Raw genomic sequence first — 27,030 nt, forward strand, 5'->3', positions numbered from 1 at the left:
AAGAAGGCTATTACCTCGTGAGGAGTTTGAGGAGATTTGGTGTGTCACTAAAGACTTCTGTAAATTTCTACAGATGTACTGTGGAGAACATTTTGACTGGTTGCATTGCTGTCAGATATGGCCAAGGAATAACTACAGAGTTGTGAACTCAGCCAGTGCCATCACAGGTATCAGAATCCACTCCATTAAGGACATCTACAAGAGATGATGTCATAAGAAAGCAGCCTCTATCCTCAAGGACCCTCACCACATAGGCCATGCCCTGTTCATACTGCTACCATTAGGAAAGAGGTACTGGAGCCTGAGGAGGACCATACAAGGGCAGCTTCTTCCTCTCTGACATCAGATTTCTGAACAATGAGCCACAGACACTATCTCACTTCCTCTTCTCTGCACTAATTTATTTATTTTAAAATGTCATTTATGGCGACATTTGCACTGCAATACTGCTGTAAAATAACAAATTTTGTGACATATTCATGGCAACAATTCTGTAACGGGCAGATCATTGAAATAGTCAAGCCTGGAGGTGGAAAAATCACGGAGAAGCTTTTGGATAGTTAATGCTCCTCGGGGAAGAGGTTTGACTTTATGGAGTGAGAAATACTTGTTTGCATTAATATCATGGTACAAAGCCACAACTTCGTTCTTTCCTGACGCAGTAATTGGAATACATCCCAGACTGGACAAAATATAAAAGCAGAGGGTTCGAAAAAAACAGTAGAGCTGTACAGCATGTATGTTGAAACCGACTCCAATCTAACTACATATACGACATTCTTTAATAATTCAACGCGATATTTGCACGTTGGCTTATTCATTATGGTTTGAAACAGTGGGACATTTCTTCTCTTTAAGTCCCACTAGATGATATACTGCAATTGAGGCTTCAAAAAACGTCCCGTTTTTAGATGACACTGTTTGTGTTTTGAAACTAATTCCTGAGATATTCAGCCTGACGTTTTCCATTTATATAGGCACTGGTATCAGACCAGCAGAGGGAGGAATGGATTGGAGAGGTGGTGCGATGCGTCAAGGGCGAGGCGAAGCGAAGCGTAGCAACATTTCACCACAAACGAGCTGTCAGTTCAATCGCCGAAGCTGCAATGAGCGGCAGAGTGGGCGACCTTAGTCCTAGGCAGGCGGAAACTCTCGCTAAGGTAAGAGGCTGAAGTCCTGCGGGTCACGGAGGAATCAAGTCAACCGGCCTCGGCCGCGGCAGGTTTTTATATTTTAGGTCTAGCTCAAAAGTTGTACTTCTTTACATTTGTTTAGGGACCTTTTCAACGAGGAACTGCTTATTTTGTCGTCCTTTAATTGAAAAACTAGGAAGATGTAAACCGGGTTTGGTTTGCAGGCCTTATAGGAAAGGGTAGCATTTGAGGGTATCGGTTTGACACACCGGGAGAGTCAAGGTGCTGTACACAGAGTACGGGTTTTAATGAGTTCTACACCACACAGATTAAGGTTCTCAAACTCAGAGATAGAAGAATCAGTGAGCAAAAGGCAAGGACGAAAGTTATTACACGTTACATCGGATCATAAAATAATCCTCATTGCTTGCACACACTCAGCTCTCGATAACCTCGGAGATGGTATCACTAACCCAGAGCTGACATTTCAATGGACAGCTTTGCAAGTGAGATCAGGCTTGGAGTTGACCATGGACCATTGTTAACCACCTATCCATTGTTTTTATATGTGTATTGACAAAAATAATTATACTGCATTGTCTTTGTAGAGCTTTATCACTGCTGGGCATGTTATGCTGCATAATTATTTTCTCTGAGTGTAATTGTATGTCATTGCTTCAGAAGATGTGGAGATATTTTGTTATAAACACGAGGTATCATAATTTGTGCTAATTAAAAGTGCAGAAATTAGGAAATTTGTTCAAATCAAATTAGACACTGGAATTGTCAAACACAATTGTGATAGCATTGTATGGAAATTGGGAATAAAAACAGAAAAGTGCTGGAAATAAGTCAAGTTTATTGTCATCTGATTGCACAAATACAACGCAACAAAACAGCATTCTCCAGTCCTCTGGGCAAAGCGTGCAGAAACACATGAGGACCCTGCACAAGAGCAGGTGGGACCTGATTCAAACCTAACACATCGCGTAGCGAAGCCGCCCACTCGACAGGCGAGAATAACCAACAGAAAAAGCCTGAGGAAGGGCGTGTTCTCTGTATGACGGGCACCCGCTCATTTGGGGTCCGAGAGTAAGGCCTGCTAGGGGATAGAGGCCTTGACCAGCGACGAAATTGTCTGGACAAATTAGAGGAACAGATGACAGCCATGGTGAGTAAGTTTCTTACACCATCAGAACAAAGGAAGGACATTTATGATTATGCATGGAAAGACGCCGAGTCACCCAAATCCCCATACACTGCTCAGGCCAGCCAGGATGAGAGCCATATACCGACTATTGCCACAAACTTTGCAGTACCGAGGGATATTGCGGGGTCAGTAACTTATATGGTATAGAATGCCTTTCAGGAGACTGTACTAGAAGATCATGGCGTTAAAGAAGAAAAATGTTATTGAATGTTGTAGCCACGTGTGACAGATTGTATATAGATATGATTTGGGGAGATAAATTGTGGCTGGTTTTTTAGTGTAGGTCACATACAAACACTTTAAAATGGATCTTATTTAAAATACGAAGCTCTGCTCATACTAGACAGTCTGGCGCTAAGAGCCTTTGCAAAAGCTTTGGGGAGTGCCCACGAGATGTCTCTAAAGGATTGTTGTTTACAAAAAGGCAACAGATGAAAGAACTTGTTGGAGCTGCAGACTCTCTGGAGTGGAACTTGCTGTTCTAAGAGGGTCATGTGGTTTTGCAAGCAGAGAGAATAAAACAGGCTTTCTCTGAGAGAGAGAGAGGGAATTCAGTTCTGCAGCTTTACAGTTCAGCAGCAACTGGGACTGGAACAGGACAAGCTGGCAAGCTTATGGGAAACCCCATTTGGAAGATGGGTTCTGAGTGCTTAGTTCAGCCTGGTCAAAGCCCTTGTGGTTCATGCAAGAGAAGAGGACTGGCTGCCTAATGTTTCACTTGAAATAAGAGAAACAAAAAGGAATTCTGTGGTGACCTGGTCATCATCTGGAGAACCATGTTGGGGCAAGTTTCTTCGGCAAGACACTGAAGTGGCTGGTTACAAGGAATCAGTTGTGGGTGTCCAGTGAACAACAAATCTCTCTCTGAAAACTGACAAGAACCTTCCTGAGCGGTAACCATTTACCTTTCAAGCACCAAAGTCTGGTGAACTTCATAAATACTAACTTTTGTGCACAGTATGAGAATTGCCTGCAACCAATAAACTTGGAGGAATGAGAAGTGAAATTCAAAAAACTTTTCTAAACTTACACATATGTGCGCTTAGAATTAGAAGGGGGTTAAGTTAAGTTAGTTAAGTTAATAGTGAAAAGTTAAAGTGTGATTCTGTTTTCATGTTTAAAGATAATTAAAAGCAACTTTTGTTTAAGTAACCATTTGTCTTGGTGAATATCTATTGCTGCTGGGTTTTGGGATCCTCTGGGCTTGTAACATATGAAAAACATGAACTTGTATCAAACATCTTCACGTGACCCAAAAGAAGTGACACTAGAGTGATACTGGATCTATCAGATCTTAACGAATGTCTTGTACAGTAATTTTAAAATGGATAACATATACTCTGTGATGCCGATGTTACATAAGGACTATTACATGGCCTCGATAGATTTGGAAAATGCATACTATTTGGTCACGATCTGCCCACAGTACAGCAAATTCTTGAAATGTACCTGGATTGGAGATCTATGGCAGTATAAGGCTTTGCCAAATGGGCTGATCTCGGCGTCCATGGCATTTACCAAGTTACTGAAGCTGGTGCTTGCAAGGCTCAGGAATGAGGGGCACATGGTAATGGGTTATCTAGACGATACCCTTATTGTGGGCAGAGTGTTCGAGGAAACAAGAAGGGCATTAGCGGTCACCTCGAGATTATTAAGCCATGTGGGGTTTCTTATACATCCTGAGATATGAATGCTGGTGCCTTCTAAGGGTTAAAATTCCTTGGCTTCATTATTGATACAGAAGACATGAAAGTTACCTGTCTGAAGATAAAGTGGCAGAGATTAGGACAGCCTGCAGAGGGCTCATGACAGAGTCTCGTCCCTCCATTAGAAAGGTGGCCAGGTTGATTGGGAAACTGCTGACGGCTTTCCCAGTGGTACAATATGGTCCACTAAATTATAGGTTCCTGGAAAGGGACAAAATATCAGCTCTTAAGGCAGCTAGGGTACATTTTGACAGGCCCATGAGGGTAACAAGTGAGGCCAGATCCAACCCGGCATGGTGGATCGACTATATCTAGCTGGTTTTTATGAGGATCGAGTTCAGAAAGGTGGACCTGGAGATCAGGTCAGACGTTAGTGGCGAAGGTTGGGGAACCATGAAGCTAAAAGTTTCTGCTGGAGGCAGATGGATGGACAGAAAGCTCAGGGTGGCCTCAAAATCAGGCATCAATTATTTGGAAATGCTGACAGTTTTTTTTAGCACTAAAGTCTTTATGTATGAGGGAAGCTAACCTTTATGTAGTGCTGAGGTTGGATAACACTTCAGCAGTGGCCTACCTCAATAATATGGGAGGTCTCAAATCTCCTTCCTGTAACAAGTTAGCCATTGAGACTTGGTACTGGTGCATTCAAAGAAACATTTGGGTTACTGCCACTTACCTGTCGGGTCGGATAAACACACAGGTGGTCCTGATGTCCAGAAAATTCAATGATAGCACTGAATGTACTCTGGGTAAGAAATATTTTAAACTACTAGCTGACACCTTTGGCATGCCGGAGGTAGATTTGTTTGTATCCAGGCTTAATGCCCAGGTTCTGAGGTTCATCCTGGCTGCTGGATCCCCAAGCGGAGGCCATTAACACCTTTACCTAGGCTGGTCAAAATATAACTTTTATGCATTCCCCCCGTTCTCCTTGGTGGCGAAGTGCCTGAATAAGATACTGGAAGACGGTGCCACGGGATTGCTGGTAGTGCCAAATTGGCCTTCCCAATGTTGGTTCCCCATACTCCTTAGGCTTATGGTGGTGAGTCCATTAGTATTTACAAAAAACAAAGGTCTGCTAATCCAACCGGTGTCAAAGATATCTCATCCATTGTCTGACTTAAGTCTGTTAGGTTGCAGGATCGGAAAGCAAGGACCGACATAAACGCTCTGCAGCCTAGAACTCTGGAGATTATATGGGCATCTTGGAGAAAGTCTACACAAAAACAGTATCCTTCCTACGTGTGGAAATGGAAAAAGTACTGTGCCCAAATTGGACTGAATGAACATCAGCCTCTATCAGAGGCATACTGAGTTTTCTAACCAATATGTTTTATGTACAAGGGGGTCTGCTACAGCACGATGAATACAGCAAAGAGTCCACTGGCTGCTTTCTTTGCGCTTCAGGACTCTGAGCATGAGATGATGAACCACCCCCTGATCAAAAGATTTATGAAAGAAGTGTTCCATTTGTGACCTCCCGTACCCAGATACAAGGAAATTTGGGATGTAAAGATTGTTTTGGACTATTTAAGGCTATTGTCACCAACTTCCAGGTTGGACTTGTGTAGCCTGTCCCATAAGCTGATAATGCTAGTGGTTTTGACATCAGCCCAGAGGGTACAAACTTTGTCTTGCATTCACATGGACTAGGGGAATTAGGGGATATGGGGAGAAGGCAGGTAGGTGGAGTTAGGTAATAAATTAGATCAGCCATGATCTTATTGAATGGCGGAGCAGGCTCAATGGGCCATTTTTGGCCTACTCCTGTTCCTACTTCCTATGTTCCTCTATCTGTTGGGAGGAGGTCTGTGTTAGCATTCAAGTTACAGACATTTTGAAACATTACAGACAAGGGAGAATTGGGACAAAACTTTCATTGTATGCATATGGAGAAGATGAAAGATTATGTGAGTTGGATTGTTTAAAAAGATACGTTGAATGTACAAAACATATTAGACAAAATTTGAAATACTTCTTTATATGTTATTTTTAAAAAGCATCAGCGGGCTACCTCCCAGATGTTGACCAGATGGTTGCTGGAGGTTATGAGAGAGGCTGGAGTGGATATTTCTCAGTTTCGGTCCCATTCAACTAGAGCGGCAGCAACCTCGGCAGCCAATAGGGCTGAGGTCCCTATATAGGATATCCTCCACCAGGTGGGATGGAATAATGAGAGTACCTTTAATAGGTTCTACAACAAACATTTAAATTCAGAGGGGCAGAGTTTCACAGCTTCCATCCTACATGCGGCAGATTGAATAAACCTGTTGAACTGATTATGGACTGTCGGACCACCCAAAGGGGATAAGCCACTGAGCTACAAACTCACATTGGCAAACCAACATAAAACGACCACTTACCTTTGCGAAGTTTGATGATTATTATTTGAGCAATGGGAGTCAATATGCCCAGCTCTTCCTTCCCCTTTTTTCTTGTTTACAGATAAAGATGTTTGGTTGTAATAAATATGTTCAATCACAGGTTTGTACTATGGTTGGTTTGTCTAGTTTGGCTCATTTAAGTTCAGTGATTTCTCCCTTCTGGACTATAAAGGAATGGCTGCGCATGTGCGGATGGGATCTCACGTTGACTCACCAACTCCCATTGCTCGAATAATAATCATCAAACTTCACACAGGTAGGTGCTTGTTTAATGTTCCATTCAGCATTCTCTATGCCTGTGGGAAGAAGCTGTTCCTCAGCCTGGTGGTGCTTGTTCTGATACTCCTGTATCTCTTTCCTGTCGGGAGCAGCTGGAAGATGTGTGCAGGGTGGAAGGGGTCCACAAACGCTTTGAGCACCCTCTTCAGACAATTATTGGTAGATCATGTTGATGTACGGTCCTGTGGATTGATCTCTGATTCATTTTTCTGCACCAACCGTACCATACTGGCTGCAGCCAGCCAGGACATTCTCGATGGAGCTCGTGTAGAAGGTTGACATAATGGTGGCTGGTAGCCTTTCCGGCTTCAGGGTTCTCAGCAAGTGCAGTTGCTGTTGTGTCTTTCTGACAAGTGAGGAGATGTTGAGCGACCACAATAGGTCACTAGTCAAGTGAACTCCAAGGACCTTGGTGCTCTCCACTCTCCACTGCAGAGTTGTTGATGTGTAGTGGAAGGTGCTCATTTCTGGTTCAACTGAAGCCTACAATCATCTCTTTCATCTAGTCCATGTTGAGATCCAAGTTGTTACTCCCACACCATATCTTTCTTTTTAAAATATTTTTATTGTTTAACCTAATAATCCTACATATAAAGTCTACTATTATAACAAATAGCATGTCATATCATGTGCATATCACAAATTAAGAAAAATGTAATTCAAAAAATTTTCATCCATATTTCTCTTGCACCATATCATGAGATTTTTAACCTCCTCTGTAGTGCGTCTCATCATTGTTGCTGATGAGACCATCTACTGTTGTGTCATCTGTAAACTTGATAACCAGTGTTTTGATCAGTGTATGTGGAGAAGGAAACATTTCACATTTCAATAAAACTAGGAAATCTTGGAGAAAGTGGCAAACAAGCCAAAAATAATTTTCTGGAAAACTTGTGTAACATTATTGTTACCTTTGCTGAAGTAATAAAACATATTGGATAAGTGCATCAGGAATGAATTCATTGTGTAATCTTCATTTGCTGGCGATCTTAGAGAACAATAATATAGTTATCTTATGATAATGATAAGTTTGTTGTCTTATACATTGCACGATGCAATGTATATTATTGGCACCTATGCAGAAGTATTAAAATTCTTACTTGCTGCAGCTGAACAGGTACTTTATAAAAAGTCCAACAGTAAAAAGAGACCATGAATACAAAATATATTGATGTGTATTCATAGATATCCTAGTGTAAGAAAAAAAAAGTGGCTGTCAAAATATAGGTGGTGCACTCTTGTGGTGTCAGAGCAGTCCATGATTGGTGTAACAAAGGGAGGTTCACGAGCCTGTGGGAAAGAAGCTGTTCTCGAATCTGGAGTTGCTGGTCTTCAGGCTTCTATACTCTTTGCCTGAAGATAGAAGTGAGAAGATGTTGTGACCAGGGTGAGGGGTTCTTTAAGATGATAGGAAGTGAAACACAAAAGTCTGCAGACACTGTGATTGTAGTTAAAACAGAAATGCTGAAGTAACTCAGCCGGTCTCGCCGAGGCCATACAAGATGTTATCTGCCTTTTTAAAAAAAAATATTTAATTGTTTGCTTCATTAGAAGAAAAAATATGAATAAAACATTAATCAAATATCCGTAGCCAATGATACAAAAAAATTTTATATTTTTCTCCCCATCCTCCCCTCCCACCCAAAAGTAAGGAATGGAAAGAAAAGGAACACCTACCATTTTATATACAATAATATTATCATAGACAATCATTAATTGTTATTAAAAATTACTAATTAGGAGGAGTAAATAAGATAAAAGAGGTGGGGACAGAAAATTATCCATAAATGGTCTTCAAATACTATAAAAATTTTCAACTCGATTCCTTAAACTATACGTAATTTTTTCCAAAGGTCTACAATTTCATATCTCATTATACCATCTACTTAATAACACTCCTGTATCATTTTTCCATGATATCGCTATACATCTCTTTGCAGTTGCTATTGCAATACTTTAAAAAAATTCTTGGTATTTGTCCAATTTCAATTTTATATCCTTTTCATAAATATCTCCAAGTAAAAATGTTGTTGGATCCTTTGGTACCTTTATCTTCATAATTTGCCCTAATAATGAACTCAGTTCATTCCAAAACCTTTCCACTTTTTCACAAGACTACACTGAATGCAAAAAAAGTCCGTATTTTTTTTGCACATCAAAAACACTTAATTGAATAATTAGGGTCAAGTCCATTTAACTTATGTGGAGTATAATATAATTGATAAAATTATATTGAACCATTTGATATCCAACATTTACTGTATTCGTAACACTTTTGTATCATAATTTTGACCAAATCTCCTCATGAATTTGTATATTTAAATCTTTCTCCCAATGGATTTTTGATTTATATACATCTTTTTTCTTTACAGTGTCTTGTAATTTTATATACATATTAGTAATAAATTTCTTTTTTTAAATATTTTTTTTCACACTGTGAACCAAAATATATACAAACATTTCTCATTAAATATACACAGTGGCATTTTCTCCCTTTTTTTCCCCCTACCCTCCCTCCCACCCTTCCCACCCCCACCAAAACCAATAAATATTCAACATATATAATACAATAAAACCATTAAACAACGACTTCACACAATGAAAAATAAACAGGAAAAATGTGTCATCAACTTTTACACACTGGATCAAGTCGTTTTGTCGTCTTATCGTTTTAGGGGGTGGAGGTCCGAGGCAAGCCCTCTCTGATATGTTCCATGTATGATTCCCAAATTTGTTCAAATAATGTGACTTTATTTTTTAAATTATATGGTTTTTTTTTCCAATGGAATACATTTATTCATTTCTATGTACCATTCATGTATTCTCAAGCTCTCTTCCATTTTCCAAGTTGACATTATACATTTTTTTGCTACTGCTAAGGCTACCATAATAAATCTTTTTTGCGCTTTATCCAATTTGAGGCCTAATTCCTTACTTTTTATATTACTTAGAAGGAAGATCTCTGGATTTTTTGGTATGTTATTTTTTGTGATTTTATTTAATATCTGATTTAGATCTTACCAAAATATTTTCACTTTCTTACATGCCCAAATTGTATGTACTGTTGTTCCCATTTCCTTCTTACAGCTTAAACATCTATCTGATAATGTTGGATCCCATTCTTTTAACTTTTGAGGCATAATATATAACCTGTGTAACCAATTATACTGTATCATGCGTAACCTTGTGTTTATTATATTCTTCATAGTTCCAGAACATAACTTTTCCCATGCTTCATTTTTTATCTTTATTTTTAAATCCTTTTCCCACTTTTGTTTAGGTTTATAGCTTATTTCATCATTTTCCTTATCTTGCAGCTTAATGTACATGTTCGTTATAATCTTTTAATTATCATCATGTCTGTAATCACATATTCAAAGCTGCTTCCTTCTGGTAATCTCAGTCTGTTTCCCAATTTATCCTTTAAATAAGCTTTCACTTAATGACATGCGAACATTGTACCATGAGTTATTCCATATTTGTCCTTCAACTGTTCAAATGTTAATAAATTATTTCCAAAAAAACAATTTTCTATTCTTTTGATTCCTTTTCTCTCCCATTCTCTAAAGGAAAGGTTATCTGTTATAAAAGGGATTAGTTGGTTTTGTATCAATAACAATTTTGGTATTTGGTAATTAGTTTTTTTCCTTTCTAAGTGGATCTTCTTCATTAAATTTACTAGAACATCATCAGAAAATAAACTAATTTTATGCTCTTTATTACCTACTTCAAATCCTTAAATTTCATTATCAGTTCTAATTACTCCTGCAAGTAAAAAGGGTAATAATAGACAACCTTGTCTTGAAGTCCTTTCAACCAAAAAGGGTTGTGAGATTTGTTTATTCGTAATCAATTTTGCTTTTGGTTGATCATACACTGCCTTTATCCAGTTTATAAAAGTATTTGGAATCTCAAAACCATTAAGTGTCTCAAATAAAAAATCCTATTCCAATTAATAAAATGCTTTATCTGCATCTAATGCTACCACTATCGTGGGAATCTTCCTATTTTGTGCTATATTAACCAAACAAAAATTTAACTATATTATCTGCTGTTTTTCTATTTTTAATAAAACCAGTTTGATGTAGATTTATTAATTTTGGCAAAAATTCAAATTAGATAACAATTTTGATACAATTTTATAGTCTGTATTCAATAATGATATAGGTCCATATGATGAAGGCTGCCAACAATCCCTTTTTTTGGAATTACAGTTATTAATACCATTTTAAAATATTCAGGTAGATCATAAACCTCTTTCATTTGACCTAATTCCTCCATCAATACAGGTATTAATAGCTCCTTAAACTCTTCATAAAATTCTGATGTGAAACCGTCTTCACCTGGCACCTTATTATTCTGTAGAGACATTAGAATCTCATAAACTTATTTTTCTGAAAAATTGTCGGATGGTCTTTTCGTCCTTTTTTTACACCGGTAATTTAATTTGTCTCAAATAATCTCTTATCTCTTTTAGACTCTGAATGATAAAGTTCAGCATAAAAGTCTTTAAAATTATCATTTATTTCCTGCATTTTATAAGTTATCTGTCCTGATAATTTCTTTGTAGCAATTATTGTTCGAGACATCTGTTCTGTTTTTAATTGTCATGCTAAAACATTATGGGCCCTTTCACCCAACTCGTAATATTTTTGTCGTGTTCTCATCATATCTCTCTCCACTCTATAAGTTTTCACAGCATTATGTCTTAATTTTTTCATCTCTAACAATTTTCTCTTCTCCTCATCTTTATGTACTTGAATTTCCTTCTCTAATTTCATTATTTCTTTATCTAATTGTTACTTCTTTCATATATTCTTTCTTTATTTTTGAAGTATAACATTATTTGACTTTTCAAATATGCCTTAATTCAATCCCATAATTACTCACAACTAAATCATTATTAGTATCTAGAAAAAATTTTCTGTTGCCTCATGAAATCACAAAATTCCCTTTTCTTCAACAATATAGTATTTAACCTTCATTTATAACCTACCTTTTGTTCTTCTTCCAATGCAATAGACAAAATTAAAGATGAATGATCTGATAAAACCCGCATTTGATATTCCAATCTTTGTACTCAATATTGAAGTTGTGCAGAAATTAAAAACATATCTATCCACGAATATGTTTTAAATTGAAAAGAATAAAAAGAATAATCTCTTTCATTTGGGTAGATTTTTCTCCATACATCCACTAAATCCATATGTTTCATCAAATCTGTTACCATTTTTTCTACCTTATTTTTCATCATTCTATCTCCCGATCTATCTAATTTAGGGTCTAAAGCAAAATTAAAATTCCCTCCCAATATACCTTTTCCCTTGGCATTTGTTCATGAAGGCATTTTGCATAAATTTGCCATTCATTAAGGTCCATTGTTCTGAATAAATTTGACAATTCATCATAACGTATCTCCCCGCTACATCTATATTAATATCCAATATTTAACTGATACATTTTTATTAATTAATATTGCTGTACCTCTAGCCTTAGAATTAATTGATGATGCTATTACTGTTTCTACCCAATCTCTTTTTAATTTTTGATGTTCTTTTTCTGTCAAATATGTTTCCTGTAAAAAAGGAATTTTTTTCATATAATCTAATAATTTTTTCCTCTTTATTTGATTCTGAATCCCATTAATATTAATACTAATATAATTCAATTTATCAGCCATCTAAACTCTCATAAAATCCAATAACCGTCCAACTTTCCATTTCCACTCCTCCTACATCCAAAATACTAGCTACATATTTCATAATAAAATTATTAAATTTAGGTGTATTAAAAAGAAAAAAGAAAGGAAACAAAGAAAAGGACAGAAACCCTACCCACCCCCCCCCCCCAAAAGTTGTACGTAATTAACAGTGCATCTTTATACCCATGATCTATAGGAGTTGTGATCGAAAACCACACCTGCCTGCTAGATTCCGTGGAGGCCAGGCTCATACTTTTACCTAACTCCCCCAAAATTATACTATCTCTTATACCTCAAATCTACTCAAACTTACAGAGATCAATTAATTTTTTACACAGATCTATCGAGTAAAAACTGTCCTTTCTAATATTCTCTCTCCCCCTAAAATTTATATCATTTCATTATACATCCCCAACTGCAATCTTTCCACTTCCTCTCTCTCTTCAAATATCTCCCAGTTCTTGTTTCATTTCAGCCAATGAGTCTGCAAACACTTTTGCTTCATTGGGTTCTGTAAAAAATCTATTTTTATCCTCAGGAACAAAACCTTTTAACACTACTGGGTACCTTAAAACAAAAGTGTAACCTTTTTTCCATTTTTAACAGTATTAAATTCTTTTCTTTTTTTCAACAAATCAAAACTTACATCAGGGTCAAAGAAAATATTATTATCATTATAAATCAATGGTGATTGTCTCATGCGTGATTCACAGCCAGCTCAAAGATCTTCTTCATAATGAAGCAACTTGACCAGAATTGAACGTGGCTTCTGATCTGGCTGTGGCTTAGGTCGTAATGCTCGATGAGCTCTTTCAATCTCAATATCTCCTTGAAATTCAGTTACCCCAAAGTTTGCAGAATTCAACGTTGTAAAAAAAATCTCTTCATATCTTGCCCTTCGTCGCCTTCCTTAAGTCCAAAAATTTTTATATTATTTCTTCTTCTACTAAAATTTTCTAACATATCAATTTTTTGAGTTAATTGTTCTTTAGTTGCAGCCGCCTTAGCTTGAACCTTCTTCATTTGCTCTTTAACATGCTGAATTTTAAATTCATTACCTTTAATTTTTGCTCCATCTCTTCAAATTTTTGTTCCATTTGTGACAGCATTCTCTCCACCTTCTTCGTAGAACCTTATTTTTAATCATACCCTCATTACATTTTTTAACTTCCATTGTTAATTGTAGCAAAGTTTGCTGGAAAGAATCCATATACTTTTTCATTTTAGTTGTAGATATATAAGACTCCTTTATATTCTCCTATTTTTGAGACCATAACTCTCTATTCAACATACATTTCTTCTTCTTCCTGCTCCTCTTCTTGATCGCTGGAGCTGGAGGCTTTTTGAACTTAAAAAAAAAAATTGCCCCCTTTTATTTTTGTGCTCTGTGCATGCGCGATTCCTCACGCATGCGCAGTGTCACTTCTTCACTTATGGCAGTCGGCCATTGTCGGGGGAGACCTTGGACAGCTCCAGGTCTATCACCACGGTTACTTGCCTTCTGGAGAGCTCTAGGATCCTTCTTCAAGGTAGGCCTCTCTTTATCAGCTTCTTTTTCTTGTTCAAGTTCTTGAAAAGTAATAGTTGGTTTATCTTTGTTTATTGTTCTGAAGGCCTTCGATAGCTTTCATTTCTATCTTCTTGCAGTCAGTTCAGGCTTCTTAACTCTTTTTAAAACTATTTTGGAAACAGTAGAGATTTGAAGTCTAGCCCCACATCATCACGTGGCAAGCCCCTGTTATCTGCCTTCTTAAAGAAAGGATACAAGTTTGATTCTGCAATTAGATGTTTCCCGGCGTCTGTCACATGAAAAGTTATTTCTGGAATCTTCCTCAATTATATCCTGGTAGCCAAGAAGTTCCTCTTTGAGTTGCAACTGGGCTTCTGTTCATCACACTCCAACAAACTTCCTACTAATGTGGAGTTAATCTGCAGGTTGAATTGTAAACCCCAGTCATTGATTTACACTTCACACACAATGTTTGAGTGCGTGGACATTTGAGGACCTGGTTCGGAGTCATCATTAGCTCCTTTCCTGAAACGTACAAAAGGATAGACCTTGCCCTATATATTCAGAAAACATTGATCCTCTACACTCTGTCCTCATTAAACAATAGTGCCTCAAATTCCATGGCCAGTTTCAAGAAAGCATGTGGCACTTTGCATAATTTGGGAGTCACCAGTTAATGAGTGCTTTCAATTGATGACAGTATTTAACATTAATTGAAGTGGATTGTATCTAATTTGTGAATTTTACAGTTCTTTGAAGACCACTGTCACAGATGAATAGGTCAACATCCAGTGTAATGGCTATACCATGAAAAATCCTTCCATACAACTATAGAACATTATAGCCTAGCAGCAAGCCCTTCTGTGCCGAACTATTATTCTGCCAAGTTTCACTGACCATAACCCTCCATACCCTCCCCATCCATGTACATGTTCAAATTTTTCTTAAATGTTCACCACTTCAGCTGGCAGTTTATTCCATAATCCCACTATTTTCTGTGTGAAGAAATTCCCCATCATGTTTCCCTTATTTTTTCCCCCCTTTCATCTTTAACTCATGTCTCTGGTTTATATCTCACCTAATTTCAGTGGAAAAAAAGCCTACTTGCATTTACTCTATCTGTACCTCTCCTAATTATGTATACCTCTACTAAATCTCCCTCATTCTTCTAAACTCCAGGGAATAAAGTCCTAACCTTTTTTGCTTTTCCCTGAAACTCAATTCCTCAAGCCCCGGCCACATCCTAGTAAATCTCTGCACTTTTTCAATCTTATAGATATCATGGAAATATTTTTGGACTCCTATTAAAACAAAATTGTAACTGAATAGTTTAGTAAACTTGTGTGAGTTTAAATGGAGTGATTACATAATGATTGAGACCATTTGTTTTTGGCAAGTTTAAAATAGCTTATTTGACTTTTTACTTAAATGATGGCCTTACTCCATGTACAAATCTGTATAGTATCATACTATTGGGCAGAATCATGGTGGTATTCCAAATGTAAAGGTTTTCATTGAAATGAATGCCGTATTTATAGGATATTCTGAAAGAAAGAGAAAATAAAAATGAAATTATGAAGTCATTATTATATTTATATTTATATTATATTATTATTATTATAATGCAAGGATCGACAATGAGATAGACAACAGACTCGCCAAGGCAAATAGTGCCTTTGGAAGACTACACAAAAGAGTCTGGAAAAACAACCAACTGAAAAACCTCACAAAGATAAGCGTATACAGAGCCGTTGTCATACCCACACTCCTGTTCGGCTCCGAATCATGGGTCCTCTACCGGCACCACCTACGGCTCCTAGAACGCTTCCATCAGCGTTGTCTCCGCTCCATCCTCAACATCCATTGGAGCGCTTTCATCCCTAGCGTCGAGGTGCTCGAGATGGCAGAGGTCGACAGCATCGAGTCCACGCTGCTGAAGATCCAGCTGCGCTGGATGGGTCACATCTCCAGAATGGAGGACCATCGCCTTCCCAAGATCGTGTTATATGGCGAGCTCTCCACTGGCCACCGTGACAGAGGTGCACCAAAGAAAAGGTACAAGGACTGCCTAAAGAAATCTCTTGGTGCCTGCCACATTGACCACTGCCAGTGGGCTGATAACGCCTCAAACCGTGCATCTTGGCGCCTCACAGTTTGGCGGGCAGCAACCTCCTTTGAAGAAGACCGCAGAGCCCACCTCACTGGCAAAAGGCAAAGGAGGAAAAACCCAACACCCAACCCCAACCAACCAATTTTCCCCTGCAACCGCTGCAACCGTGTCTGCCTGTCCCGCATCGGACTTGTCAGCCACAAATGAGCCTGCAGCTGACGTGGACTTTTTACCCCCTCCATAAATCTTCGTCCGCGAAGCCAAGCCAAAGAATAGCTGATTTGTGCACAGCGAGCTCACAATATTAATTGAGGGATAAAAATTTAGACAGGAAATTAGGGATAGCCCATGTTCTTCAAAATAATGCCCTGGATTTTTATGACTACTTGAAAAAGTAGAGTGAGCTTCAATTCGGCCACCTGTAAAGGATTGCACCTCTGACAGAACTGCACTGACTTCAATTCTGAAGCAAGATTTTATCAACTGCATCACATGTGGAAGTTGCATCAAACCTGTCCAGTTGCAGAATGACAGCATGTAACTTTATAGGTATGTTTCCCTCATACAAGTATTGTTCAAAGTGCACCAATAGCTTCACCTGAAGGATAATAAGCTGGACAACTTTAGTTGCATTATAGGGAAGCCTAGCAAATTAAGCACTTAATGCATTGGGTTTGGATCAGGGGACTCCAGCTACTTGAGGAAACTCAATTTGTCAATGTAAGGAAAAGTGAAATGCAAAGAAGTGCAAAGATGGAATTGTATGAGATGACTACTTAACAGAAATATAAGTGAATGGGTCAATATTGTCAGAGTCAATAGCACAAACACAGCCTCTTCCTGTCCATGCCAATCATCAATTATTCTTCTGTACTAATCCTATTTGGCAGCACTTGGTTCATAGCCTTATATCACTTAGCAATTCAAGCGCTTGTCTAGATACTGCTTAATTGTTGTGAGAGAACCCACTTTCATCAATCAAGCAATACATTTCAGGTTCTATCTACTCTGTGGGAGAAAAAAATATTTTTTTAGATCCCCTCTAAATCGCATTCTTCCTGACCATAAACCTCTATTCTCTGGGTTTTTTTATACCTCTGCTATGACAAAGAGTTCCCTATTATCTACCATGTAAAGGCCCCTCGTAATTTTTGCTGTAGTGGCATACATCTTCAGACCAACACTACGTCCTCTGGACTTAACTGTAATCTATTGCACCAATTATCGGTCCAGGGAGTAAAGCAGTTGAATTTATAATATGCCACCAGTATCCCCGCTACTATGAATTCTGGACAGTAGATTCTGTTTAATTGTGTGGCAAAAATAATGTGGCTGTGAAGAACAAAATGTGAAATTTGTGCATTCATATTTTCCATATTATCAAAAATCTTGGGAGTCCAACATAAACCAGTACACAGGATTGACTAAAGTAAAAAATGATTTGTTTATCCTGATTTATGCTAGGTGAGAGATGATGGCATGAGGAATAAAATATTTCTGACAGTTTTGGAAACTCCCAAAGCCTGTATTGCGTGAATATATTCTGTGTAGAGACCCATCCTGCACCTTTTCAAAGACATCATACTTCATCTGTGTAGTACTTCCTTTCTATAAGCAGTCAATTATTATTGGAGTCTTTTTCAGTCATATAGCCAAAGTATATCTACAATTTCTGTTCGAAGAATTTTTGATCCCCAAGAAGTATTCAGAATTATTTAAATTCCTTGGGAAGGTTTACTGTTCTAATTTAGGAGGTTGACAGTTTTTGTTTCATCATACCTTTATTTATATTGGTAACTAAGCAATTGCATTGACATCCAACAATTTTATCAACCCTGCTCAGACTGAAAGATGCTCAAGGGCTTGTAACATTAACAGCTTTTTTTTTCTCCTCCCCTCCTGACCTATTACTTTAACAGTTTTCAGTAATGAAATTAACTGGTCAAAGCTTTAATTAATTAATTAATGTTAGAGTCCAGAAACATTTGACTTAACAATTACTTCAAATAAGCAGAAATAAACATTAATGATTTATACTGTTTTATAATTATTAATATATATGCTGTTTTTGGATATCATCTTTAATGTGGTGCTTGTCAAAAAGAAGTGGGTGTACAATTACACAGAGCTCTTTATGCCATGCATATCAAGCATTTTATGAAAGTTTCAGGAATCCTTAGATGCTTGCGGTTTGATAGAATAAGACAACACTAATGTTCACACTGCTCTTTTAATTTTCACATATGCCAGATAGCACTATAACAATATGATGTCTATATGCTTGAGGTTTTCAATTCTTATAGGTTTTAGTGCAATTTTATTTTTTTTCTGCTTGTTCACAGTTCCGAGAGAATGTTGAAGATATCTTGCCTAGTCTTCCTGTTCAGGATGACCACTTCCTACTGCGATGGCTTAGAGGTGCATATTTCATAATTTCATAGAAATCATCAATTGTTTTGTTTCTCTCCACCTTGTTTTCTGTAATTTACTCATAGATTTAGTTTTCACCAAAGTGTACAGTACTCAGGAATTTAAGAAAATATCATTCCAAAAAGTCTCAGGCGAAACAGTGAGACTGTTCTCATGCCATTGCTCATGTATTGTAGTATTTAGTAAAGTTCAGAATTAATGTGGATCTGTAGTCACACATTTGGGGAAAAATGACTACAAGTGCTGGCAGAGCAGTTACTAGGCTGGGTTTGCTCTCTTAGGTTCTAGACATTTCAATCACTTTGTTATGTAATCTCTGAAAAACTAAATGAGTCATCATATAGTTTATCCCATTATGTTAGTCAATTTTAAGCAAACCTATAAATATTTGTTTGGCAACTTTGGTCAATCACAAGCTTGGTTTAATTGACAGTCAGTCCATTTTATTGTGAGGTTTTGTTATTATCGTGGACTGTGCAGAACATTCTTTTGAAATTATTTAAATCTTTGTAGTAGGGAGCCACTAAACCATTTGTGTGGGTTTACTTGGACTGGGCAATTTTCAGAACAATGGTTTGGATCTGCTTGTTTTACATTTCTGTCAGTTTACTGTGGTTGTGCAGTCATATCTAGAATCTGGATATCAGCGGCTGAGGTTATAATAATTAATTAAATAAGTGTGATTTTCCTAACTGTGACCTAAATTCCTGCTACATTTTTACCCAAGAACAAGAAAAAGAAAGAAGCATATCTAAGGTTTAAGAAGTAAAATTCAGGCAGGGCTCTTGGGAACTATAAGGTAGCCAGGAAAGGACTTAAGAAGGGATCTAGGAGATATAGAAGGGGACATGAGCAGGCCATAGCAAGTAGGACTAAGGTATTCTACGCATACTTGAAGGGAATTGACAAGAGTGATGGAAAGGAGGTAGGGAAAGCCCTTAACTAAAACTTTGCTTTAATGTCACTAGGGAGAGGGACCTTCATGAATGTGAGGTCAGTGAGGAATGTGTTGGAGCATGTTGTAATATTGGAGCTCTGAAAAAACATTATGATCAATAAGTCCCCAGGAACAGAAGGGATATACCCAGATTACCAATGGAAGTGAGTGGACAGATTGCTGGGCAATGACAATGATCTATGTATCCTCCTTGACCACAGGAGTAGTCCTAGAGGATTAGAGGATAGCAAATATTGTTCTGTTATTCAAGGAAGATAATAGGGAGAAACCTGTGAACGGTAGACAAAAGGGTCTTGCTTCAGTGGTGGGCAAACTATTGGAGAGGATTTGGAGAAGCGTTGTCTTATTAGGGATATTCAGCATGGCTTTGTGAGGGGCAGGTCATGCTTTTTGAGGCTAATTTTTTGAGGTTGTGACGGAAGAAGACTGATGAAGGTAGAGTAGTGGATGTAGTGAATGTGGATTTTAAAATAGAGTTTTGCAAGATTCCTCATAGTAGGCTCATTAAGAAAGCCATGAGGTATGGGATGTATAGAAACGGCTGTATTGCTTCAAAATTGGCATGCCCCCAGAAGTCAGAGTTTTTAAAAAAATTTAGACATACAGCAAGGTAACAGGCCATTTTGGCCCACAAGTCCGTGCCACCCAATTTGCACCCAACTTTCCTTCATCCCCAGTGCATTTTGAACAGTGGGAGGAAACCGGAACCTCCGGGGAAGACTCATTCAGACACAGGGAGGACTCCTTATAGCATGGGATTTGAACCTTGGTCCTGATCCCTGGCACTGTAAAGGCATTGCACTAATCGCTATACCAACTGTGCTGCCCGGTAGTGTGGCATTAGTTGGAGCATATAATACTTGGAGGTTGGTGATTAGTGGTGTTCCACGGGGATTTGTTCTGGAACCCATGGTCTCTGTGATTTTTATAAATGACAGGTGAGGAAGTAGAGGTGTGGATTAGCAATTTTTCAGATGATGATACAAAGTTTAGAGGTGTTGTGGATAGTGTAGAAGGTTGTCGTAGCTTACAATCGGATATAGACATGGTGCAAAGTTAGGTGGAGGTGGAGTTCAATCTGGAAAAGGGTGACAATACATTTTGGAAGATCAAACCTGAAAGCGGAGTAAAAGGTTGATGGCAGGATTCTTAGCAGTGTAGAGGATCCAGGGGTTCAAATCCATAGATCCATTAAAGTTGCTGCACAGTGATTAAGAAAGCTTATGGTATGCTGGCTTTCATTATCAGGGACTTGAGTTCAAGAGTCAAAAGGCCAAACTTTGACCAAATTTAGAACATCGTATTCATTTCGGACCACCTAATCATAGGAAAGATGTAGATGCTTTAGAGATGGTGTAGAGGAGATTTACTAGGATGCTGTCTGGATTAAAGAACATGGCTTATGAGGAATGGTTGAGTGAGCTAGGGCTTTTCTCCTTGGAGCGATGAAGGATGAGGGGAGACTTAACAGAGGTGTATAAGATTATGAGAGTTTCAGATAGTGGGGACAGCTAGCATCTTTTTCCCAGGGCAGCAATCAATGTTCAATATTAGAGGATATCTATTTAAGGTGAATGGAGGAACATTTAGGGGAGATGACAGGTATTTTTTTTTACAGAGAGAGGTGAGGGCCGGGGGCGTGGCGTGATGGACATCTCTCCCGACAGATAAAAGAAAAGCCTGTTTTGAAATACCCTTCTAACAGTATAAATGTTTTAAGAAAGTATTATAAGAAGAAGCAGGAATAATTATGAAGAAAACTAGAGCTCAAATGATGAAGAAACTGATACTTAAAAAATCGGTAAGCTCAGAAGAGGTGAGGCCTACATCAGAGCTGGATCCGGGGGATTCAAGTAATACTCCTCCTCACCCTAGTGAGTCTGGGTCAGTGGAGGATTGACCTAAAACCCGTGGGGGGAGGGGGGGTAAGCAAAAGAGTAACTCTGGTGGAGGCTGAAGAACTGGGGGCAGGAGCTGCAGAAATGGTTGAAGCTTAAAGCTCAGAAGAAGGACTGGAATTTAGTGAGGAAAAAGAAGCTAAAAAAGTGTTTGCAGCTCATGGTCGCCTACAGCTAAACATAAAGATTATTTTGAACAACAATTTCAAGCAATGTTTCAAACAGATTTCTATGGGTGGTTAAATCTGTGAATAACAAGCTTTCTAATGTTATGGAAGAAATAGCAACTGTTAAAGCTGATGTAGCAAAATATGCTAAAGTAGTGGATAAAGTACAAGAGAAGGTTAAGAAGATGGAAGCTAAGCTGGAGGATTGTGTTTGCGATATAGATCAATGTCAACAGAAGTTGAATACTTTTGATGATTCTTTCACTGGATGGAGAATAGAGAAAAATTATTTATTGAAGAAAATTGATTCTTTGGAGAATCAGAGCTGGAGGATTAATGTGAAGATAGTGGGACTTCCGGAATATTTTGAAGGCCCTGATCCAGTAAAGTTTTTTCAAAAATGGATTCCAGAGATTTTGGGGTCAGCTATGTTTCCAGATGGGTTGAAATTGGATATGGCCCACAGAGCGATTAGAAGGAAACTGCTGCCCGGTCAACCACCTTGCCCTGTTTTGGTGAGGTGTCAAGACAGAGAACTGATATTAAGATTGGCAGTTCAAAATGCATGACAACATGATGGCCTGCTGATGGTCCAGAATAGAAGAGTGTTTTTTTTATGTGGAGCTTAGTCAAAATATTACTAAAAGACATAAATAATTTAATTTGGCAAAAGCAGTCCTCTGGCAGAAAGGTTCTAAATTTTTTTCAGGTTCCCTGAGTTTTAAAGGTCTTCTATGGAGAATATGAATCTCAATATTTTGATGATGATGGAGAACATTAAAATTAAAAAGAGATTGGGTGGGTCAAGTGTTTGCTTCTTCTTTTAATTCTAAAGCTAGAGGTGTTGCAATTTTGGTTAATAAAATTTTATCATTCAGTTCAGAATCTATATAAATCAGTAGGAAGAGTTTTGGTAGTAAATTGTAAAATCTATTCAGCTTCTTGGACTCTTGTGAATATTTATGATGATGAGATGTTTATTCAAGATGTTTTTCTTAATTTGTCCTATGATCAAATTATGATTGGGGGTGATTTTAATTGTTGTTTAGATCCTTTAATAGATACATCTGGTAAAATGGTACCTAGTACAAAGATGGCTAAAAAAATTGATATCTTTAATGAAAGAAGTGAATTTGATATATAGAAGAGATTAAACCCAAAAGAGAGGGATTATTTGTTTTATTCGGCTCAATATAATACTTATTCTAGAATTGATTTTTTTTTCTGTTAAATCGGCTCCGTTATTAGATAGTGTGGTATTGGTTGAATATAAGTCTAGAATTTTGTCAGATCATTCACTTGTTTTATTGATATAAACAAAAACAGAAAAAAATGAACTCAAAATATCGTTGGAGATTTATTATTTAAAAAATGAGGAATTTTGTAAATTTATTACTGAACACATACAACAGTTTTTAAATATAAATATAAATAGACAGTCTGTAGATAGTAAATTTGTATTATGGGATGCATTAATAGCATATTTAAGAGACCATATTATTAGTTTTACGTCTAAACTTAAAAAGGAATATTTAATTGATGCAGATATATTAGAGAAAGAAATAAATGTTTTGGAAAAAGAATTACAAAGAAATCCATTTGATAAAGAGAAAAAAGTACAATTAATATCTAAGAAATTGAAATATAGTGCATTACAAACGTAGGTTTGAACATTTATTGAAAAGATCTAAACAAAAATATTATGAATTAGGAGAAAGGGCACATAAAGCCTTGGCATGGCAATTGAAATCTGAGCAAGCATCTAGAATAATAAATGCTGTTAGAAAAAATTTGAGAATTTCATATAAACCTCAGTATATTAATGAGGAGTTTAAAATTTTTTATAAGAAATTATATACCTCAGAGGTTGAAACAGAATCAAGTTAAAATAGATAAATTTTTAGGTAAATTACAATTACCCATTTTGAATGAATAGATTAGGGAAGAATTTGGAGAAACTAATAAATCTTAAGGAAATTATGGCAGTTCTTAAATCAATGCTGAATGGTAAATCTCCAGTAGAGGATGGATTTACTACAGAATTTTACCAAAAAAATTCAGAAGTTATTATTTCGTCTGTTTATTGAAGTTTTAGAGCAAGCTAGAGAAACACAATCTACCAAACTCTTTTACGTAAGCTATTATAACAGTTATTCTTAAGAAAGATAGAGGTCCTTTGAATCCAGAGACATAGAGACCAATTTCATTATTGAATGTTGATTATAAACTTTTGAGTAAGGTTCTAGCTAATAAGTTAGCTCAATTTTTACCGATGTTGATTCATATTGATCAAACAGGTTTTATTAAAGGTCATTATTCTGCAGATAATATAACTAAATTAATTAGTATAATTAAATTTTCATAGGAGAAATTCAACTCACCAATAGTCATCATTAGATGCTGAAAAAGCATTTGATAGGGTTGAATGGTGTTTTTTATTTAATGTGTTGGGAAAGTTTCGATTTGGACCAATGTATGTAAGTTGGATTAAGCCAATATATAAACATCCAAAGACTAGAGTTGAGACAAATGGACTTTTATCTGAGTCCTTTAAATTAGAAAGATCAACTAGGCAAGGTTGTCCTTTGTCACTTGCATTATTTGCATTGGTGATAGAACCTTTAGCAAAGTGATATAAAAGGTATTAAAACAGGATTGGATGAATTTAAGATTAGTTTATTTGCTAATGATATATTGATTTATTTAACAAAACCACAAGAGTCATTAAAAGTTTTACAGGAAAGATTAAAACAATATGGAAAATTAATAGGATATAAAGTTATTTGGAAGAAAAGTGAACTTATGCCATTGTCTGAAGCTGATTATTCTTCTTGTAATGATGAAGCATGGTTTAAATGGACAGATCAAATTAAATATTTATGTATTAAAATAGATAGACATATAAATCATTAATATGTTTTAAATTATTTACCGTTACTTTCTAATATTAAAGATGATTTAGTTAGATGGAAAGACTTACCAATAACTTTAATAGGAAGAGTGAAATGTATTAAAATGAATATATTTCCAAGACTTCAATATATTTTTCAATCTATTCTGTGTAAAATCACTAAATTTTTTTAAAAAGATTTGAATACAGTAGTTAGGAAGTTTTTATGGAAGGGTAAAATGACAAGAGTACCCATTCAGAAATTAACATGGAAATATGAATTAGGAGGTTTACAACTTCCAAATTTTCAAAATTATTATAAAGCTGCTCAGTTAAAATTCATTAATAGAATGTTTGATTCTGACTCTTGGGCAGATATAGAATTAAATAGAATTAATGAAAATAGGGATCAATTTGTTTATAAATGGAATACTAAATTGCTATGCCCATATAATTTATTATTTCATTATTTCAATATTATTTCATTTGTTAGAAATATGGGATAAGATAAGTAAAGAAATTGGTACTCAAGGTAAAATATCTAAATATACTCCTCTGTATCAGAATAAGCTTTTTCCTTTTATGGTTAATAATCATCTTCTTAAAATTTGGGATCAGAAAGGTATTAAGATAGTAAATAATTGTTATGAATTAAAATGATATCTTTCATTTGGAAAAAAATAAAAGAAAGACATCAAATACCAACCCATTCGCTTTTTTGTTATTATCAAATTAAATCATTGTTTTCCGATTCTTGTGGGAAAAATTTGAAACTTCCAAAGGATTCGAAATGTGAAATGATAATTCAGGAAGGTGGAAATAAAGGATTTATATCTGAAATATATAAATTATTACAACAGAAAATGTCTAAAATAAATTTACAAAAGTCAAGATTAAAATGGGAAAAGGATTTAGGAGTTGAATTTAATAAAGATCATGGGAATGCTATTTGTAAATATAGCATGGCAAAGATGATTAATGTTTGATTATAGACTTGCACATTATAATTTTATACATCAAAACATATAAAAACATATAATTTGATTTCTTCTGATTTATGTTATCGACATAAGAAGGATAAAGGGACCTTTTTACATTCAGTATGGTTATGTGAAAAAGTTAAACCTTTCTGAGTTTTTAATGTGGATATATATTGTCTGAGTGTATATGTAATGTTATACTGTGTGCATTTTATATATATGATGGTCGAACTAGACATGCAGTGAGTGAAAGAACCACACAGAATTAAAAATGACTTTTATAGAACTCTCTCACATGTTTAAATCCCTCGGAACCCAATGATGCTTCTGACTCCCAGGACCTTTATGACATCAGCTCCTAGGCTGTGGGCTTGCCCCGCATGCAGAGCTCTCACAGTCAAATCTGCTGTGGACTCGCCTGCGACTCCATGAGCCAGTTCACCTGTTGTATGGGTGAGCTGCCACTATAATATAAAAAATGTATATATATTTTTTTCATATCTATATATATAAATTTTTCAAAAGGCCTTTGATAAAGTGCCAACTAAGATTTTATTAAGTTACTTTTGAACACATGGATTGGTGTGGAGAATCAGATAACGGGGAACAGAAAATAGGAATAAAGTAACTTGTAGATTGGAAATCTGTGATGAATAGGGTGCAACAGAAATTAGTTCAATGATATGGATGAGGGCATTAAGTAGTTATTTTCAGTTTTTATAATTATACAAAGCTGGGTGGCATTGTGGCTTGTGAGGAGGATGCAGAGATGTGACTGCCTAAATGAAGGCCAAGGGAAGTTGTAAGAACTTGTAAATAATGTGATGAAATATAAAGCCATATACATGGAGTATTTTTTCAAAGGATAAGGATTTGAAAAGTGTTGCTGTCCTGAGGAATCTAGTTGTCCTTTTACCACAATTCACTGTAAGGTAATGTGCAGTGCAGAAAACTGCCAAGAAGGTAAACATTGTGTTGACCTTTATTGCTGAAATTAACAAGGGCTTTGGTAAATCTGCCCAAGGAATATTGTGCACAGACCAGATCTCCCTTCCTAAGGAATGATACACTTGCAATAGAGGAAGTGCTCTCAAGGTTTGGTACAGATTTACTTAGTGTCTAGTTTAATATTTTAAACTCTTCTCTACTACTTTTAAATACTTATAATTGTTAATTAAAGATTCTTTCCTACTCTATGTTTACATGAAGCATTCATCTTATTTTCATTTTGGGTAAGAAATATGTTCTAATCTGCCAATAAAATGTGATGCAAACTTCTTCTATTTACAGCTAGAGGTTTCAATCTTCAGAAAGCAGAACATATGGTTCGCAAGGTAGGAATAACCATCAAAATACCCAATGCTGATGTTTCTCCCTTTTTTTTCATTAAATACTCTGGTAGCTGGGGTATTATGTGAGTAAACCAGCTATGCTTTGAATTAACAACGAATCCCCAGCATACTGCTGGTTTTAGTGTTGAACATCAAGAATAAGTATTTATTTTCTTGTGTGGTGCGAAATTTACTTGCTACACAATACTTGTATCTGGATATTGTCACTGTATTGCTTCATTACCGGAGGATTTATTATATTTATGTTGCAATATGCTCATTAAGCTTTTGGCCTCAACTATTTAATTTTATGGCAATTGATAATTATATTCAACTGGTTGAC

At 36.5% G+C, this 27,030-nt stretch overlaps 1 protein-coding gene across 4 annotated transcripts in view; it reads left to right on the forward strand.

Annotated features, from left to right (window-relative positions):
- The window catches only part of LOC138761387 (SEC14-like protein 2), a 106,697-nt gene that overhangs the window by 23,452 nt on the left and 56,215 nt on the right, over positions 1-27,030 (forward strand). For 3 of the 4 annotated variants that reach the window (XM_069933404.1, XM_069933403.1, XM_069933405.1), the window contains exons 2-4: positions 978-1,160; positions 18,376-18,451; positions 26,647-26,690. In XM_069933404.1, coding sequence (XP_069789505.1) covers positions 978-1,160; positions 18,376-18,451; positions 26,647-26,690 — 303 coding nt within the window. The remainder of the gene's footprint in view (positions 1-977; positions 1,161-18,375; positions 18,452-26,646; positions 26,691-27,030) is intronic. The other variant, XM_069933406.1, reaches the window with a different exon arrangement.

Source organism: Narcine bancroftii, chromosome 4 (assembly GCF_036971445.1).
Source record: "Narcine bancroftii isolate sNarBan1 chromosome 4, sNarBan1.hap1, whole genome shotgun sequence".
Lineage (NCBI taxonomy): Eukaryota > Metazoa > Chordata > Chondrichthyes > Torpediniformes > Narcinidae > Narcine > Narcine bancroftii.